Source organism: Trichoderma camerunense, assembly GCF_050948025.1.
Source record: "Trichoderma camerunense strain CBS 138272 chromosome Unknown V8C40scaffold_15, whole genome shotgun sequence".
NCBI lineage: Eukaryota > Fungi > Ascomycota > Sordariomycetes > Hypocreales > Hypocreaceae > Trichoderma > Trichoderma camerunense.
In genome coordinates this window covers 596897-615844 of record NW_028145355.1, presented here as the reverse complement: position 1 = coordinate 615844, position 18948 = coordinate 596897, and the positions used below count along the sequence as shown (strand labels likewise).

At 46.1% G+C, this 18948-nt stretch overlaps 6 protein-coding genes across 6 annotated transcripts; 4 read left to right on the top strand and 2 right to left on the bottom strand.

The window, feature by feature from the left end:
- Positions 1–837: 837 nt before the first annotated feature.
- On the top strand, positions 838–2003 carry V8C40DRAFT_281237 (uncharacterized protein; the record flags this gene model as incomplete). The annotated part of the gene is made up of 1 exon (XM_083221558.1): positions 838–2003. Exon 1 carries the CDS (start codon positions 1083–1085, stop codon positions 2001–2003), a length of 921 nt encoding a protein of 306 aa, XP_083070554.1. The 5' UTR covers positions 838–1082.
- An 801-nt stretch (positions 2004–2804) lies between these two features.
- On the top strand, positions 2805–3900 carry V8C40DRAFT_268405 (aromatic alcohol reductase; the record flags this gene model as incomplete). The annotated part of the gene is made up of 3 exons (XM_083219955.1): positions 2805–2840; positions 2906–3316; positions 3409–3900. 3 exons carry the CDS (start codon positions 2805–2807, stop codon positions 3898–3900), a joined length of 939 nt encoding a protein of 312 aa, XP_083070553.1.
- On the bottom strand, positions 3731–7771 carry V8C40DRAFT_251978 (peptidase S8/S53 domain-containing protein). The gene is made up of 5 exons (XM_083217286.1): positions 6285–7771; positions 5597–6225; positions 4906–5529; positions 4748–4841; positions 3731–4675 (listed from the first exon to the last, which is right to left on the bottom strand). The coding sequence occupies exons 1-5, from the start codon at positions 7702–7704 to the stop codon at positions 4044–4046; spliced, it is 3399 nt and encodes a 1132-aa protein (XP_083070552.1). The 5' UTR covers positions 7705–7771; the 3' UTR covers positions 3731–4043.
- Positions 7772–7923: 152 nt separating this feature from the next.
- V8C40DRAFT_251975 (uncharacterized protein) lies at positions 7924–9323 on the top strand. Its single transcript, XM_083217285.1, has one exon. The coding sequence runs from the start codon at positions 8022–8024 to the stop codon at positions 8904–8906; it is 885 nt and encodes a 294-aa protein (XP_083070551.1). The 5' UTR covers positions 7924–8021; the 3' UTR covers positions 8907–9323.
- Positions 9324–9469: 146 nt separating this feature from the next.
- On the top strand, positions 9470–15740 carry V8C40DRAFT_251969 (putative ankyrin repeat protein). The gene is made up of 7 exons (XM_083217284.1): positions 9470–9825; positions 9881–10106; positions 10160–10222; positions 10287–10352; positions 10414–10846; positions 10904–15165; positions 15226–15740. Exons 1-7 carry the CDS (start codon positions 9551–9553, stop codon positions 15439–15441), a joined length of 5541 nt encoding a protein of 1846 aa, XP_083070550.1. The 5' UTR covers positions 9470–9550; the 3' UTR covers positions 15442–15740.
- Positions 15569–17943, bottom strand: V8C40DRAFT_66068 (phosphoribosylaminoimidazole carboxylase ADE2). Its single transcript, XM_083223260.1, has 3 exons — positions 16971–17943; positions 16221–16908; positions 15569–16148 (listed from the first exon to the last, which is right to left on the bottom strand). The coding sequence occupies exons 1-3, from the start codon at positions 17858–17860 to the stop codon at positions 15942–15944; spliced, it is 1785 nt and encodes a 594-aa protein (XP_083070549.1). The 5' UTR covers positions 17861–17943; the 3' UTR covers positions 15569–15941.
- Positions 17944–18948: the final 1005 nt, after the last annotated feature.

Below are 18948 nucleotides of genomic sequence, written 5' to 3'. Positions count from 1 at the left end.
TATCTCCCATACATGATGAAGAGTGCTGTACGCATTGTTATTCCATAAGAGCTCAGTGTATCTTTTACAACTCGCTTGTGGTTCACCTCGGCAGTCTCGAAGTGACCTCTATTGGTTCAACAAGATTACCAATCCACACATTCTCCGAAGCCACACGGTCTGGAAGAATTCTTCATGGCCCCGGATCGGCGTCTTGCGATATTACAAAAAGGATTTCAAAGGGTGTGATAATTATGATAACTGAATGGAACGAGGATATCATTATATCATTAAAGCAAAGAGATTTGTGGTGTTGACGAAAGTGAGAGAGATGTGTATTGGTATAGCTTCAACATTCAACGTAGGTGGAGTTAGTGATGAATCAAGAGTAGAAGATCATTATCTTTTATACTCTGCAGTATATAAAAATAGCCTTACAGCAACGGTTATTAGTCAGTAGGCGCTAGTAAATATCCACGAAATACTAAGGCGCGTTCGTTTCTTACTAAAGGTCATGCCCTCACCCACTCTGGCACTTTTGACGAGTGATAGGCAGTAATACACGTAATGGACATCGCAATCATCTATCCCAGCCTATGCTTGGCGGACGCCACAGGCAACAGGCTCTCCGACCTATGCATAGAATGATGAAACTGTTCAGTAATCTTAAAAGAGAGTTGTTAACAGCAACCAGGGCTGCACGGCCAGTAAGGTCAATTCTCAACTGCTATAGTGGTAACGCATTACTCGCCCGTGGCCGAGACTCAGTTCCAATGGATCATTGCCCCAACACTTGGTATTCAATCTTGGCTCAAATGTTTCCGACGTGCATTGGAGAGTATACTAATCATCCAAACAGGCAAAAATAGATGGCAGGGGGTGGCTTCTCAAATTGTCAAAGTTGGAGACAGTCGCTGATCCGCTCAACTAATGTTGTTGAGCACTCGTGTTGTATAAATACAATGTCAGAGACACGGCACTAGGTGAATTGTTTCTTATCATTATCCATCACAACCTTACAATAGGCTTTAAACTCAAAGATACTTTAAACGTCAAACCCGCAACTCTGTGAAGTATATACCGCTACAGCAATCAGTCTCACAATGGCTCCAATTCTCATCACTGGTGCCACGGGGTCCACTGGACGCACTACAATCAAGTATCTGTTGCAGAAAGGTCTTTCTGTGCGTGCATTTGTCCACAAGGAAGATGATCGCTCGCGCCAACTTGAAGCTCAAGGCGCTGAAGTCGTCGTTGGAAATCTCCTTGATTTGCGCTCAGTTCGACGCGCATTCGACGGCGTCAAGAGAGCGTATTTTTGTTATCCTGTACAGCCAGGGCTCATCGATGCCACTACTATTTTTGCTCAGGCGGCTAAAGAGGCCAAAGCCGAATACATCGTCAACATGTCTCAAATGGTTGCGAGATCGGAAGCCCCTAGCAATGCTTCCATTAACCACTGGCTGTCGGAGCGGGTTTTTGATTGGGCTGGCACGCCTGTCACGCATCTGCAACCAACAATTTTCCACGAATGGCTTATTTATGCTAGCAACGCCATCAGAGAAGAAGATGTCTTCGCCGTTCCTTTTAGCTCGACGGGAAAATTTGCCTCAGTCTCTACTGAGGACATAGGAGAGTTGACCGCCACGCTGCTTGAGAACCCGGCCGGCCATGAGGGACAGTCATACCCCCTCGCCGGCCCTACAGAGCTGACGCCGCCCGAGATTGCCGATGTTCTCTCGAAGCACCTGGGAAGAGAAATTCGCTTCGAGCAAGTCAAAGCCAGCGCCATGATTCGGTCCTTCTCGCCCGTTGAATTGCCGTACCTGGAGCAACATTTCAACGCAGCGGGCGAGATGCATCGTGATGGTCTTATGGCTGGTACTAATGATTTGTTTGAGAAGATTATTGGCCACCCACCGCAGAGCACGGAAGAGTTTGTGGTGCAGAATAAATCGATCTGGGAGAAAAATGCGGAAGAGTTTATTGGTCAGGGTAAATCTTTCGGGAAGAACAGAGGATAGGTGGACAAAACTCAATGGGACCGTCAAGAAATAGTTTATAGTCCATACGCTATCTGGGCTCAATTAACTATATGTTTGTCACAGCACTCTCAGTACCAACATTTCATAGCTTTTGTATTTGGCATATCTTCTTAAAGCCCTCATTGAAGATGTATTCACAAGATTATAGCAGGAGCCCATGGTATCTGAACTAAGCTATAATTGCCATAACTCAACCTGGAATTTTAATTCTTCTTGACCTGGCCCTACGTTCTTGCTCCAAACACCACATATACATATTAAATTTTGAGTGCTGAATAGAGATATGTCCCTAAGCGATATCATAAGGCTAAGGTAGGCTTCTGTAAGCTTGTATCTCGATCTATTGAAGTATGTGAAAGAGGTTGTTCTACGTTCACATGCTCAACGGGGCCGATCCGGAGATTCTGAATCCACCAAACCCGCTCCATTCTCGACAGCCATCGAGATTCAGAGTCCATAAGATTACAAATAACGAGACAGAACGAGGAACTCTTTCTTGAAAAGGAACCTGATTAGTTATCTAGTTCAGAACCTATATATAAAAAAAGCGATTAATAATCGCAGTTCAAGGCATGCTTTGGAATACTTATGACCAATGAGCCAGACACTAACTCCAAATCTGTTGTTATTATTAATGCTGTCTGATCAAACTATTCAATATTGTCAGAAACTGAGAAAGAATAAGGTATATCATCTCATGCATGTCCTCACTCCTCTCACATGTTGCTGCGTGTGCCTCGTACACAACAATTGACTGCCTTCTCATAGAGTCTCAACACAATGTCGGGCAAAATCGAAACGGTAATTGTGCTAGGAGTGAGTTTACAGCCAAAAGATACAATTATTCGCAAATTTCTAATTGTTTTTCTTACTTGGTCAAGGGTTCTGGGAGTCTAGGCACTCTTCTCGTCTCGGCTCTCGTCAATGCCGGTTTCAAGGTTTCAGCGGCTGTCCGGCAATCCTCAGCAGCGACTTATCCCAAGTCAGTGACAGTCCACAAAACCGACTACTCGAAAGATTCCCTTGTTTCAGTTTTCCAAAGACAAGACGCCGTGGTCTCCTGCATTCCTCGGGCACAAGTTGCCGATCAAAAGACGGTAGTTGATGCCTGTGTCAGTGCCGGCGTAAAGCGCTTTCTACCAAGCGAATATGGTGGCGATACGACACTACCTGATATTGAGAAACGCATCTCATTTACCGCCGGGAAAAAGGAGTTTGGGGAATACCTCGTAGGGAAAGAATCGGAGGGTCTTACTTGGACCAGGGTTTTCACTGGCCCGTTCTTCGACTGGGTATGTCGTGGCTCCTCTCATTGTCTGTCTAATTGCCCTCAGTCTCCTCCAAGTGCATTTGAGGCCAAGAGGAGCTAATTCTGTTCTTATAGATGCTTACACAGTCTGCGCGTCAATTTAAACTCGACATGGGCGTAATGGGCTGGGATCTCGAGTCGTTCAAAGTTACCATATTTGACTCTGGCGATCAAGAATTCAGCTGCACAAACATAAAGACCGTTGCAGAGGCTATTGCTTCTGTGCTCAAACGTGAAGATGCGACCAAGAACCAAAACGTTTACGTTAGTTCGTTTCCGCGTTTGACCCAAAATGAAGTGTTGGCGGCTCTCGAGGGACTTTCTGGCAGGAAATTTGAGGTAACCCACGCTTCCACTGAAGATCTTGTGGCAAAGGGTGAAGCACGCATTAAGCGTCGTGAATGGCTACAAGGATATATTGAAACTGTATCGGCCTCTTGTTATGCGCCTTGGGGTTATAACACGTTTGGCGATCGTGCTGAAAAATGGAATACCATCTTAGAGCTGCCCAAGGAGGACCTAGAAGACACCTTGACACGAGTCCTAAGAATGAGTGATACGGTGTAAAATCCAGACTACCAATTCTCCAGAGGCTATGAGAATATGAATCGATTAGAAACTATTCTCTTCAGTTATAAAGATCGCAATAGCAATTAGTTCTACAGCTATGAAAGTCCCAATGAAACCATCATATTGAGTTTGAGCACCTTTTACGCTCTGATAGAACTTGCAAGGTCACATCCAAAGTCAATAAATTGCTTCAGATATTTCAGCCTTTCCTCTGGTTTCAGCTCTCTCCCGTTCAAAACTTCAAGAGTATCGCTAACATGATCCAGCTTCTCCCAGATTTGAATAAAGTTGGCATTCGTGACCCGACCCAGGCGAGCAAATGCCCGCTTCATTGCTTCAGGATTCGCAATCATATTCGCATCGTTGTCCGCAATGGCAATCCCCACAATCGGATCCCTGTTTTGGTTCACCAACTTCGTCGACAAGATACTCGCTTTGATGCAGTAAATGATCATGGCAGCAAGACCAGCTGCGAGTGCGGTAGCGACGCTGGATCCTGTCTCGTACTCGACGTCACCAACACGTTTGGTAAGTCGTTCTCTAGCGTGTAGACTGCGGTTCACAACCACTTCAACGCCTGGCAAGACGTACGTGATGCCAACGTCGGGAGTCCATTTGAAAATCGTTCCATCTGCTGCCGCAGCGCCAATGCGGAAGAAATGGTCGGGCCATGGACCGCTGGGATAGTCTAGCTCTGTAAATTTCCCATCATCAGGCGCTGAGCAAAACATGAGCACTTTTCTGTCGACAGCCTTTTGTAGGACAGTGTGTACTAAAGATTACACCTTAGTTTTGACAATACGGCCTTGTGGGAAGTTGTCAGATAAATGAAAAGTGCACCTACATCGAGATTTCGATCCACTCTTATCTTTTGGCATTGGTAGCGTCCAAGACATTGAGATAATAGTAGCTTTCTTATTTAAAGCAGCTTGTATAGCCTTGAATTTCTCGAGTTAGAAAATCTTCTTCTTCGATCCAGTAAGATGGGGAGCCAAAGAATACCTGCGCCGCATAGTCTGCGTCAATATTTCTCTTTCCGTTGGCATTAAGATGTGTCCTGAGTCGTATTGGGTACACTTTGGCCATCGGACACATGCTTAGGATCATGCTAGCCATGACAGTCCCATGACCTTGAGCTGAAGAAAAAGGAGGCCTGACCTTCCCGTCATGATAGTCAAAACTCTTACCCTCAACTACCCTGTCGGAAAGGGCCGTGTCAAACATGTCGACGCCATCATCTATTAGCGCCACGATGACATCGGTTTCCACCCCCTCAGTAGTGGCCGGGTTGCCTTTTGATGTGAGAAACTCTTTGACTGTTTTCTGCCAGAATGGTGTCATTTCACTTGCGAATCTTGCGGTGGTGTCCAGCCATTTGTGCGGGTTGACATCTCTGACAATGGATGGCGTTGTAAATGGAAGCTCGGTGTCGGATGTCGAAATTTTCTCTTCTTCATTGTCCAAGTTGACCATCATAACTTCAACACTTCCATATGTCGTTTTAAGAGGTGTGCTCTCCATATCTGAAGCCGTGAACAAACGATCTCGGATTGTCTTTCTGTTGGAGTTTAGTCTTTTTTGGAAGTCATTCACGATTCTACTAATCCATTGCGGGCTATCATAATCCTATTGATGCATTAGCTTCAAATACAGAACCGAGTCTCAATCCTAAATTGGGCCATGGAGTACCGACCTTGGCTGGAGATGGCTTAACCAATTTTATTTTTTGCAATTGCGGTAGCAGAACTAGCCCATCAGGCTCGCTCCAAGAACGAAGCACAGCATTGCTGCCGCTCCACCTCAGAGAAAGTTGTCTTAGATGCTGCGATACCGGTTGAGTACTTACTTGGTCACTCGCGGATATCGTATATGAGCCGTCTTTCTGAATAATTTTACACCCCACACGTAGTATTGTCTCAGGGTCTAAGTCAATCTTTTGCCAATCGAGATGCTCAACGATTAGTCTTTCAAGTGACTCTTGAATAACTTGATCGCTATGGACCTTCTCATCAGATCGTCCACCATCTTCCACAGACAGACTGATAATATGTCGTACACCCTTGTCAAACAGCCAGTCAAGAAAATACTTTGCATCTTTGCGCCCGAGGGCCCCAATTTGGCGCAATCCGGATTCTTCTTCTGCTTCTCGCTCAATATCTGCAAGTCGGCCTGTGACATTGACTGAAACCCTTGGGAGTGTCACATATTGAAGTACATTGTCAAAGGTGAGGCGACCACTCTTGGACGAACCAAAACGTTTAAGAAATTCGTGCCAAAGCAATTTCCTTGGTAAACTATCATAGTCGAAGCTGATATGTATGTCTGAAGCCACGTGTTAGTAGCTTTTTATAAAAAGTTCATTCTTAATCTATCCATCTTACCTTGCATGTTGGCGCCGTGTAAGAAGGATGTTGCTAATTCAGTGCTTCTAGTCCTCATATAGTGGATTTTCAGATCGAGGAGTATAGCATTCGAGTTTTTGATCAGGACCGGCATAAACTCAGATGAGTTAGGTTTCTTTGGAGCTGAATTAGAAGCCACTCTTTCCTTCTCTTTGCTTTGAGTTGTCTCCAGATTTTCCGTGCCTCTCCGTTTGAGTGAGATATTGGGTGTAATTTCTGGGATGTTTCTATCATCTACAAACCCTCCCATACCTGAATACCCTCCATTGAGCATATTTGATCGATCCTGACTAGTGTTTCGGTTCTCCGCTCCGCGCTTCTTTATCTCAGCAGCTATTGTAGACATTGCAGGTTGCGTGAAACGATCATCTCTCTTCATTCCGCGTTCTTTTTCCCGGATATCAAGAATGCTAACCTCATAATCTTGGCCATTTCGGTCAACAGGTTCAATAAGTGCACTAGATCTTGAAAGCCTTGAACCCATCTGAGGCGTATTATCTCCAATTAGCGATGCTTTGGCGCGCTCTCTGTGAATAGGCTGTTGGTTCTTTTTACTAGTATCCGCCGAGGATGTTTTCTTTGCCAACCAGTCATTGTAGGCATTGGTGACAGAGGTTTTATTCGTCTGAAGTTGCCAATAGACTGACGCACCACTATTATCAGAGGCATCAAGAAACGTCTTTGGAGATCTGAGTTTAGATTTCCTTATTCGAATGTCTCTCTCAAGAAAGAGCTTAATGAGCTCTATTCCAGTATCCGTACAACTCTTAAAGAGTGTCGCATGATGCATTGGCGTCTTGCCATCCTCGTCTTGCACAGCCAACGCCTCGTCACTGGCATACTCAATAAGTGCCTTGATTGTCTTTGGGCTCAGCTGCTTTGCTATCGCAAGATGAAGACAGGTTTTGCCGTCCTTCATCTTCATACTCAAAGCGTAATTGAGTGACCGCCCATGCGGAGTGTCCTCCGTTTTCGAAGCACACGTTGTTATCATATAATCGACCAGATCATCGTGAGAGCCTTTTTGAGAGGCTTTAATCGCCAGGAAAATTGGATTATATGTCTCCTCATTTGGATGCGTCAGCAAATCCGGAAAATTCTCAACCACTCTTCGGACTATAATCTCAATGTGTTTTGGTTGAACTTCATTGTGCGTAACCACGTCGACGAGCGTGTGGAGCAGATTGGCCGTAGTTTTCTTCGAGCGCAGATTAACGACATCACCATATTTGGTGATAAACTCGGCAACATCACTTTCGTCAAAATGCCTTCTGATGTCTTTTATTTCCCTGCACGCCTCTCTGAAGCGTCGCTCATGCTCATCCTCCCCTTCTCGATGAACATCCGCATGGTTCCTGTCCAGAAAAAAATCGTCGTCAAAATCTGGTTCTGAAGTCATCGTAAGATGATTGAAAGCTAATAAGGGTTCTTCAACGCAGAAACATCCGAGATTTGATGGGAAAGATGAGTGCGTTATGTGAAAGAGTACCATTTTGACCCCCACCTGAGGCTAATGTGTAGTATGAGGCTCTACATACAGTGCGAATTGTGAGTCATGAGAGCAGAAGATGAGATCCTCGCCGCAGAATGGTCTCTATTGGATGATCGAGGGCCAGATATTGCCATTGGTACTCCGTACCCCGCCACTTGATACAAACGATAATTACTCTGTTCATTTGGCATGAACACCCCAAGCTGATCCCGAGGCTTTTGATCATGGCTGAATTTGAGAATTCTTCCCTTGGTGGGCACGGCGGTGATTCTGAGACAATATTGATCGACCTGTACGAGACAGGAGGCGAAGAAGGCAGCGGCTTTCATGTCTTCAACACCACCCCAAATCATTACCATCGAGCGGAAGTTCTTCAACGAACTGGAGCAATCGATGTTACCTGCAAACTTGAAAAAGTCATTCATGGAGCTCTCTCTCCAGAAAGCGATCGTTATGCTAGTCTAATCGTCATGCAGTGGTTTTTTCAACCCAAAGGCTCGCGCAGGATTTCTGAGGCTACCATCAAGCTCTTGTTTGAGCCCAGTTCAGCCGATGGCGACATTGGAGTGGAAGACATAGCATTTCAAGACACATACAGCTTAATGCCGACACATCAAGAAGAAACAATAACCAAAGGCATCGAAGCCACTGTCGGCGTACAACAATTTGCCAATCTCGGCCTCACTACCAAGTGGGACAAGTCGACAACTTCAACATTGTCCAACGCCATTACATTGAGCGGTGCAATGCGTGTTATTAATAACAGACCCCCCAACCGTGTCGCAACTTGGACTCTCTCGGAGAACCCTTCGCAACCCTCGGGCATTCCCGCCTCGCTCAAGGTCGCTGTGCTTGTGTCTAGACAAGACCGGCAGAAATTCCTTTGCAGAGTTAATTTCGTTTGTCGCACAGATCTCAAGACGGCTATACAAGGATGCTTTAATAAGATACCAAAGGACGACCCTATCATCTTTCAGCCAAACCCTCGTGACAAAGGTGCAGGCTCGAATAAAAACGTCACATACGGCCATGATGAGTTAAGCAACGTCAATCTGGATGACCTCTGCAGCGTCACGTTTAGAACGCTTATTCCGAATGACAAGGCTTGAAGATAGCTTATCCGTCTAAGTTGCCTGAATGTCTGCCTAGTATTCAGCTCAGCGTGAACAAAACATCAGCCAGCGTGCTGCAAAATGAATAAGCGCATACATTTGGCAATATGGGCACTTAATCAGCTCAATAGGTAGCCCAGGTTTTGCAGGGGAAAGCCTATTCAGTCAACACCCGAATTTTATTAGAAAGCGATGATAGCTGTTACTAGAGAAATATAATGGTAGTAACAGCTATAAAAGAAATAGATATATAGTAGCAGCTATAACAGAAATAAACGTATAGTAGCAGGTATTAAAGAAATATATATAGAGTAGTAAATACTAGCGAAACTAAAGCTATAGTAGCAGATACTCAAGAAAACAGGCGTATAATTTAACGCGTAGGTTCTCAAAATCTTCTCGGTCTTGATTTCTTTTTTTCCTCCACTTGCGCCCGTAAATTAACGATACAGTACTTGTAACGTTGTTTATTCGCTCACAGTGCTACAACACTGGGTGGGTCGAAGTTCGAAGGATTCTGTATAATGGGCCTCGGTTGTATAGCACACAATGACAAGGCTCTCTCAATGAGGGGCTGCCAGGCCCTGTGTGCCGATCGATTTGAAACGGACACGTGAGAGAGCTCTCTCTCTTTGCAATGAATGCTTAGAATCCATTTCGCCCATATCCTCCGCGTTGAGCTGGATATCGTCTATCGCAAAGCAGCTCTTTTGGATGCCATGGCAGATGATTGCTCGGGAAAACAATTAAAAGCCCAAGGTGTCGATGAAGATCAACCAGTTGACACCGAGGGTTTACTAGCGCCTGCGTCTGCTAAAACCTGGAGTGACCAGTCATCAGACTCCGGATCAACACGGCACAAACCTCAACTGAGACCAGCTTGGTTAAAGTCAGATTCATCTCTCATCGACTTTGAGTACGATAGTGAACGCCTATTAGACATCAATGACAGCAGAACTGACGAGATTTAGCGTAATCACCGTTCATGGCATACGGGACGATGATAAAACTGCCTGGAGAAGGGACAATGGGGCTCCGTGGATCATGGATACTTTATTTGGGGGGAGGAAGATTGTGCAGGCCGATTACGCGTATGATATTGACGAAGACGCAATATTGTATGAGCCTGGAGGCATAGAGTTTTATGCTGAAGATCTCATCTGGCGATTCTCGCGATTCCGTCATCCGCTTAGAGAGGTAGGATATAAATATGGCTTCATATTTCCAAGTTGATCTAATATAAATTGTAGAATGCAGACCGCCATCCGATCATATGGATTTGCCATGATATAGGTGGCACTATAGTGAAAGAGGTAGTTATGAATTATTGCTTAATTCTTCAACTGTCATTCTGAAGTGTGCTTATGATTAATCTAGGCTCTACGTTTAGCACTAATGAATCCTCGCAAATATGGGGACATTGCTATGCTAACAACCGCAATTGTAAGTAAGATCATACAATAGTTGCCTGAATACGATGCTGTTTAGTTTACTAATATGACAGATCTTCTTGGGAACCCCCCATCGGTTTCGATCCATCCATCATGCTGAAGATCAGCTCCACGACCTTTTGCTGCATCCTGGTCCTGAGATACAGATCAAACTGTTGGACAAGATTAGAAATTTAGCTATTGAAGTGAAAAAGATTAATGACAACTTTCTAGACACGAAGCTGCTAAATCACGCTACTATTTTTAACATTGTCGTCGACAGTTTGCGATATCAACGTGGCAGCAGCGACGTATCTACCCCAGAAGAATCGGAGCCATACAATAGACTCAATCCGACTACCGCATTTTCACTACATACACAGACAGCCGGACACGCATTTGAAGCCATCGGCAGGCATATGATCAAGGTCACGGGTTCTGTTGTTGGCGATGGGGGGCCTGTGTGGGCTCGCGTCTTAGCTGACAGACTTAACCGCCTCGGCTGCAGTGAGTGTCACCAATAGGAGCAGCATATAACCATTGTAATACTGACTATCAAGGTAGACATCGAGGTAGGCTACGAAATGCTCCAGATTCAAGCCCGTCTATTATCTTTGGCTCCTCCAACTATCAACCCAGACACGCCTTTCTATGAAACAGGGCCAGTGCCTCTAGTCTTAAACTGGATTAAAGAGCAAACGCCGTACACCAATCTTGACAAAGCAGGTACAGGATTCCGGTTCCTACACCTTTACGCCAGTGAAGGTTCTCTAGTGGACATCAAATATATTTCTCGCCTGCTCTATATGAATAGAGAACGCGGTTCACCGATACCAAAACGATCCACCATCTATTTTGAGTTTGACCAGTGGGACACCAGATACAATAACATCTCGTCCATGCTTATTTATGTGATGAGCACGATCTTGTCTCATTTCTTCAAAACGCCGAGCAAAGGTTTGATCTTCGAACTCAACTCCTTGAGTGAAATGCAGGCCTGGTCACTTGACGATGTGTACTATGTGTACCGCTTGCTACGCATTTATTCTTCCGGCACCCGTGAACTGACCATCTTCATTAGCTGCTTCGACCAATGCCCTAGAGATCAACGACGATGGTTTCTGGAGCGTATATTGGAAGAACAGCATTACAATGAGAGTGAATATCGTCTTATTTTCTCAACCTCTACTCGAGGTGGCCTGGATGTTGAAGCATTCCCGGACACGGCCGGCATTAATATTGATGATTGTCCGTCTATGAATAGTTTGAAAGAGGAAGAAGCCCAAGATCTCTTGCTAGGACTGGAAAGGTTATTGAGGAGCCGTCCAATATATCAAAGCTTCCGTCAGTCACTGAAAAGTGTGCTTGAAGAGTGCGAACCTGCACCGTTTCTTGGACACTGTATCCTGAATTGGCTTCAAGAACTCCCCCGAGGCAAGCCAAAATCAGAAATTGTGGATATAATACACAGCCTTTCCCCGGTAACGGTGGAGAATACAGTTCATGTGATGATCTCATCCCTTGGATCGGAACGCAAAGCGAGAGCCGAGAAAATCTTCAACTGGATCAAGCACGCTGCGGAACCGTGGACACTCGAATCCTTATCAGAAGCCCTTGTGGTGGACGAATTCTACGATAAAGAGCCTTGTTTGAGTGATATTAATCCACGTAATTTGGCAGCAGAGATGGTGAAATTCCTTGGGGGAATCATCACCGTCAAGAACCGTGATGTGAAATTTGTTCATCACTCCTTTTATGCCATACCTGAGCTAGGGATTGATGGGGATAATGATGAGCGAGCGGCCCAAGTCAATTGCTCTATAGCAAAGGTTTGCCTGCGCTACTTACAACTCCAAGAAGCGCAAGAAGCACTTCACGAGTTTTCCTCGGGGGTATTATCCGAAGACAGAGACGACGAAGCACTCATTGACACTGTCGTCATATATCGCCCCAGAACCAGCCTGGCGGAATACGCAGTGCAATTTTGGCCTCATCACTATAAAGCCTGCGCCAACATCAAACCTAGACATCTCGTACGTGAGTTGTTTGCCAACATGAAATCCAGAGGCCATTGGGAGAAAATGTTTTGGCTTCTATCCGACCCCTTTATCCGACCAAAACGAAGTTACATCTCTGAAATGCCCATATATGCCATGCTGGGCCTAGAAGACCTTTTTGATGAATTGTTGAAGACCAGAATTGGACAGCCCTTCTTTCAAATGGATTGCTGGTTCGCCATTTCAGAAGCAGCTCGGGGAGGCCATAGTACCATAGTTGACAAGCTGTTGCAACTTGTGTCAGTGGACGACGAAGAGCTCAAAAACGCTCTATGTTGGGCAGCTGGTCAAGGAAACCCAGATACTGTCAGACTTCTGGTCGAGAAAGTACCAAATTTGAAGACTTTTAAGTGGCCGGAACTCCTGTTCCATCGAGCCTCTTGTATTGGGCTCAATGATCTCCTCACAACCATACTGCAGTCTACATGTAGAGACGACAAGGATGGGTTTGACGAGCTCTATATGCCGACTGCAATCAGTAACGCAGTGCTGTGGAATCGCACTTCTTCCGCAGAGATCTTATTAGCGTCAGATCATAAGCCAGATTTCAGTAGGGTTCATTCCGACAGAGGCGATCTACTTGCCATGACTACCGTTTGCGGAACCCCTCTCATGGTCAAAATGGTCTTAAAAGCGTACGGACTTTCTGGAGATAAGTCACAATCAATTATAGGCGCAATCATGCATTCGAGACATGAAGCATTAAAGTTGATCATCAAAGCCGGTATCAACTTTGTGAGTAGTGTACACGACGAGGCTGGCAAAATCTCTTTAAGACTGCATTTGCTTCAGGCCGCTAGGCGTGGTGCTACAGAATGTGTCCGAACTTTACTCAGCTACGCAGTTAAACCGGATATCTTGGGTACCTTCAATTTGGCTTTATACGGGGCCGTTGAAAATAGGCATACGGACATTGCCCGCCTGTTGCTCGATTATGAACAAAACCAAGACTTGAGTCTGCAATTTCCCGGCAAACCTATGCTTTTATCAATAGCAATCGAGACAGGGGACACTGAACTTGTCTCAATGATGATCCAACACGGCGCCGAAGTTAATGCTCTTGATCCATACTTTCTCTATTCAAGGACGCCGCTTTCACTAGCTTGTGCTGAGAAACAGTTAGAGATTGTGAAGCTCTTGGTTCAGAGTGGTGCAGACATCAATTACTCTGGAGGTGCTTCCAACCCTCCACTCTCCAACCCTCCACTCATCTCTGCCCTCTTGTATGGTGGCAAAGAATTCGCTGAATATATACTGCGAAATGAAAAGGTTGATGTCCACCAGGAAGCTCCTGATGGGATAACCGCACTCATTGCAGCCACCGCATACCCTTCAATCGTTCGAGAGTTACTCGCAAAAGGTCTTCCTATCAACCAAGACAGTCTCTTCTTCACTGCACTTTCCAGAGCTGCTGCATTGAATCAGCGCGAGACCGTTGAGATTCTGATCAATCATGACCCTAAACCCGATTTAGAAGTCGTTCATGGACAGTATACTGGAGAGGAAGTCTTGATGGAATACACAGCTCTCCAACTTGCCTGCTACTGGTACAATTCGGAATGTGTCAAGCTTCTCATAGATGCTGGGGCCAATGTAGGTTTCCGGAATAGTAAGGGCGAAGACGCACTCGATATCTTGTTGGGTGGAAATACAGGCTCCAAACAAGCAGAAGAGTGTTTTAGGCTACTGCTGTTCAGCCGCAACAGTATTAATGCAGGCTATGCCAACGAGAAGCGCCAGACTCGACTCCATTTCATTCAAAGAGGTACAACAGTTTCCATAGTTGAGCTATTAGCCGCAGCCGGGGCCCCAATCGATACTCAGGATGAAGATGGATATACACCACTAGCTGTCGCCGTCAGAGAAGAAAACTCAAGCGTCGCCAGGTATCTTGTTAAGCGTGGGGCCAACGTCAACATATTCGGTCCCAAATTTGGGAGCAATCTACATCTGGCTGTCGAGAATGGCGACCTGAGCCTTGTTAAGTTTCTCGTTGATGCTGGGGCCGATCGCGAAGCAGTTGATCCCAAGTACGGCATGTCGTTATTGTACACGGCACTCACTATTAGAGACGACTGGAAACTTAGGAGAATGGTCAAGTATCTTGTGGATGAAGCCAAAGTACCAATCAACAAATTTGGTGGTAGTTTGGGCTATCCTATCATTTCCGCGGCGAATTCGGTCGGAAACCCTGTCACGCCTATCAGAATTATCAGGTTTCTCATCCGGCGTAAGGTTGAAGTAAATGTCGCTGACAGCCAAGGCAGAACCGCGCTACATTTTGCATGTATATCGGCATCCCTGGAGCGTATGGAAGCTTTGGTGGAGGCCGGTGCGAATGTTGACACAAAAGACAAGTTTGGTCGATTGCCGATGCACTTTGCGGCGGGAACGGATTCAACAGATTCAACGAGTATCGTCGCATATCTTTTAGACCACTATCAAGACATGGATATTAATGTGGCAGACCAAGATGGCTGGACTCCTCTGATGTGGGCAGCAAGATCGGGCTCTGCAGATATCATCACCATGTTGGTTGAGCGAGGTGCCGACTTATGGGTTCGAGGTCGTGCAATTGGCGCTGGAGGAGAGTGGTCAGCATTGAAGCTGATGAACTTTCATGACAATAACACAGACTTGAGACATTTGCTGGAGCCCAAGGAGCGTGCCAGAGTAACCTCTGAGGGCATAGAGGAGGAGTGGGATAGTAACATCCATGAAATCAAGCCCGGGGATAGGAAACCCTATTATTGCGACAGCTGTTTTGTGGTAAGCGATCCGCCTCTTTTAATGAGCTGAACCAGATGATAACAACATCATGACATAAAGGACGTTGTAGGTCGCCAGTGGAAATGCGTCGATTGCTCGGACGAATTTGCGCTTTGCTTCAAATGTTTCAATCACCGATCCGACTTGCACGATTTAACACATACCTTCCAGGTCATTGAGCCATTATATCGTGAAGACTCCAAGAGCGACGAAGATGCAGCGACTGAGGCGAAAAATTCTGATGGCGAAGACTTTGACCTCGACGGGGATTATTAAGATGCCAGTGATGTATCGCTCAGTATCGAGATACTTTCAAATAGACCATCACTACTAGTTGGTAGTAGCACTACTAGCTGATAGTACTGATGGTATCTAATGGTAGCTGATAATAGTTGATAGCAGTTAATAGGAGTTGATAGTAGTGATGGTAGGTGATAGTAGTGATGGTAGGTGATAGTAGTGATGGTAGCTAATAGTAGCTCATTTCTTATGAAATCACACGGCTGTCAATATGAGTAGACATTCGACGACACTGACTTCTTTGCGTAATGACTTCTGTATGCGTTTCTTCTCGCGACCTTTGTATCTATATATTGCACCACAGCTTTATGCGAAATTGTTGAAGCACTGTGGTATATCACTCATTTTGTAATCATAGTTTAAAATTCGATGCGCCTTCACAAACAAAGCTCGTGAACAAATGTCACGGCCAACACTGTATGCTCGAAGCATATGAGCGTACTTCGTAGTTGAGCGCACAATTGCAAAGAAGCAACTTATGCCTTCTTCATTTGTGCGAGGTATGCCTCAACGTTGATCTCCCGTAACTTGTTCGCCTTTTCCTCCACCTGCTTCTCGTTGTCTAGCTGATAGGCCTTCATCTTGTTGTGATATTCGGGAATGAAGGCACCCAAGCATCGAATAGCGAGGAGAGCCGCATTAGTCGAGTTGTTGATGCCAACCGTAGCCGTCGGCACACCTCGCTAAGAGGTTGTTAGCATGGTAACAACCGAAAAAGGAGTCATATAAAGTGAACGGGGTTAGTTCAAACTTACGGGCATCTGAACAATCGAGTACAGGGAATCAACACCGTCGAGATGTGTGGCTTTGACGGGGACGCCAATCACGGGTAATGGCGTGTAAGCAGACACCATTCCGGGAAGGTGAGCGGCTCCTCCAGCTGCCGCGATGATGACCTTGATGCCACGATCAGCGGCCTTTGTGGCGACATCAGCCATCTTGGCCGGGGTGCGGTGTGCCGATGTGATGTCTACTTCCCATGGCACGCCGAATTGGTTGAGAATGTCGATGCCGGCCTTGAGCACCGGAAGATCGGAGTCTGAGCCCATGGTGACAAGGACAAGGGGTGCCTGTGTGGCCTTGGAAACAGCTTGCTCTGGTCGAAGGGCCTTGCTGCGTGATTGCAATCTCTCTTGTCTAATGTCGCTAGCCATATCAACAAGCGGCTTTGCAAACTCTTCGAGCTCTGTTATGCTGGCCACCAGACCAGTGACTGTAATGTGGCCAATCTTTCGACTGGGCTTTGATTCCTTGCCGTAGAGATGGACATAGACGGCCATCTTATTTTCGTACATGGACTTGGCTTTCTCGACGAGCGCTAGGTGAGAATCGGGATTGGCGCCTCCAAGGATGTTGATCATGATGCTCGAAGAGACGTAGGGCTCAATCTTGGCGGGGAGAGTTTGATCGAGGATTGAGGTGAGTTGTGCCTTGTACTGTGACCTGGAGATGAATCCGGTTAGCTCATTGTCAAAAGAAAGAAAAAGTGATGAGCAAATTCTCACATGTACGGCACTGCTTCAATGAAAAGATGTCCCGAGTTGTGTGGCCGAGGCGCAATCTCGTTGACCAGAATCTGGTTATCCTGAGTGACAAACATCTCAACGGCAAAAATGCCTCTTCCCCACAGCTTGCCAACAACATCGCTAGCAACCTGCTGAGCCCGCTCACAAGCAGCAGCGGGAGTTGTTCGAGGCGGCAGATAGACTCGTGAGCAGATGTTGTCTTCGTGCACCGTCTCAACGGCAGGGTACGGCAGCAGGCGCTTCGTTCGACCCTCATCGTCCTCAGTGCGAATGACGAGCACAGACAGCTCGCACTGGAAAGGAACAAACTTTTCCGCATAGCAGCTAAAGTTGCCAAATTCGGCAACAGCACGCTCCAGATCGGCTTCATTGGAGATTTTGAGATTTCCTCTGCCGTCGTAAGAATCTTTCCTGGACTTCAGCATCCAAGGATACCCAAACTTGGCGGAGACAGCCTTGAGAGAGGCGAGCATGGCATCGCCAGATCCCTCAATGGCCACCGACTCCGCAACAGGAATTCCCTGGCCAGCGAAGTATGTCTTTTGCTCGTACTTGTCCTGGATCAGACGCAGCGTCTTCCAAGATGGGCAGACGGCAACCTTTGTAGTCGTAGCAATCTCTTCCAGCACGGTTGTATCGACGTGCTCTGTCTCGACACTGAGGACGCTGCAGTGAGAGGCCAGCTCCCTGATCTTCTCTGCGTCCTTGTATGAGCCATTGATGTTGTGGCTGTTGTGGTTGATCTGCTTGGCGGGAGCATTTTCGGCGTCGAGAATCGCGATTTCGACATCGAGGGGAGCGGCGGCCTGGCAGAGCATTCGGCCCAGCTGGCCGCCTCCGAGAAGGCCAATGACGGGTTTCGAGCTCATTTTGGGATCAGTGGAGAGGTTAAAATGCCCTATGACTCTATTGTTTGGTCTAATGAGCGGCAGCTCGACAGCTTGCGGGAGTTTGTCGAAATCGCAGAAGAGAAAAATGAGTAACAGCAGCTAAAAGTTTGAAGTGTTAGTCCAAGGTACAATACCCCACCAAATTTGCAGCCCCGCCTTACCACTATAAATCAGATTTACAGAAAGACCAGCTTCAGTGAAATATCGTCACGGATTTTTGTGCGCATAGAATAGATTGACAATCGTCATGGTCGCCTCATATATGCGATTACAAGTCACGAGTTTGATGAAAGAGAAAAATGTTGGCTTTCTCACGGAAAAGGTTGAGGAGTGCGACTTCTTCAAATTGGTATCGATAGCGATAGCGATACCATCTGCGTGCCCCGCCAAATTCCGCGGGCACTTATCTTATCTGTCGATCCAGCGAGATCATGAGTCATGAGTCATCAAGATGGTCCATAAAGTGACATCACTGGGTCACTTTCAGGAACATGTACAGGATACGCGGGACTGTGCCCCGCAAACGCTGTAAGCTCTAGTCGCTGAGACCTGATCTCAGTCTTGTCCGACTTAACCTGGACTGAGCATTTTGTCTTCAGCTGTCATATGCACACAAACGCATTTGCTCTATAATATGAAAAGAGACAGAGAATTTCATGTTGGCATTTAGCTGATTGGTAAAGTTCCAGATGATTCATTACATATTGATAGTCAGGAAAATTAGCATTTAAAAGGAAAACAAAATAAAAAGGTGTAGTAGTATAAGGCGAGACGAAGCAAAGCAAGCAGCCGTGTGTCTCTGATAAAGGCTTACAACACAAACAAGTCTCACCCAACAGATTCAATTGCCTCTAATCAGATCCAAAGTTTAACTAGTTATACCGGTGCCGTACAGAGCGTTATCATTCGATGCGTTGGTTGTACCTATTTGAAGACAAGAGAATCATATCTCGCAATCACCACGACGCCGCAAGCTGGCATTGGATGTGCAATATAACAATATAGATGTAGCAATTGGATGTCTTCAGGTTGGAATATGATGCATACCATGGTGATGGGAGTGATTC

Excerpts from the sequence above, each read along its gene's own strand:
- V8C40DRAFT_251975 (XM_083217285.1), top strand. The coding sequence starts at position 8,022 with ATGGCTGAATTTGAGAATTCTTCCCTTGGTGGGCACGGCGGTGATTCT.
- V8C40DRAFT_251978 (XM_083217286.1), bottom strand. The coding sequence starts at position 7,704 with ATGACTTCAGAACCAGATTTTGACGACGATTTTTTTCTGGACAGGAAC. Across the intron at positions 6,226-6,284 it reads ACACGGCGCCAACATGCAAG|ACATACATATCAGCTTCGAC; the intron begins GTAAGATGGATA and ends ACGTGGCTTCAG. Across the intron at positions 4,842-4,905 it reads ACGCAGACTATGCGGCGCAG|GCTATACAAGCTGCTTTAAA; the intron begins GTATTCTTTGGC and ends GAGAAATTCAAG.
- V8C40DRAFT_251969 (XM_083217284.1), top strand. The coding sequence starts at position 9,551 with ATGCTTAGAATCCATTTCGCCCATATCCTCCGCGTTGAGCTGGATATC. Across the intron at positions 10,223-10,286 it reads GTGGCACTATAGTGAAAGAG|GCTCTACGTTTAGCACTAAT; the intron begins GTAGTTATGAAT and ends TGATTAATCTAG. Across the intron at positions 15,166-15,225 it reads ATTGCGACAGCTGTTTTGTG|GACGTTGTAGGTCGCCAGTG; the intron begins GTAAGCGATCCG and ends CATGACATAAAG.
- V8C40DRAFT_66068 (XM_083223260.1), bottom strand. The coding sequence starts at position 17,860 with ATGAGCTCGAAACCCGTCATTGGCCTTCTCGGAGGCGGCCAGCTGGGC. Across the intron at positions 16,909-16,970 it reads ATTGAAGCAGTGCCGTACAT|GTCACAGTACAAGGCACAAC; the intron begins GTGAGAATTTGC and ends ATTCATCTCCAG. Across the intron at positions 16,149-16,220 it reads ACTCGATTGTTCAGATGCCC|CGAGGTGTGCCGACGGCTAC; the intron begins GTAAGTTTGAAC and ends ACAACCTCTTAG.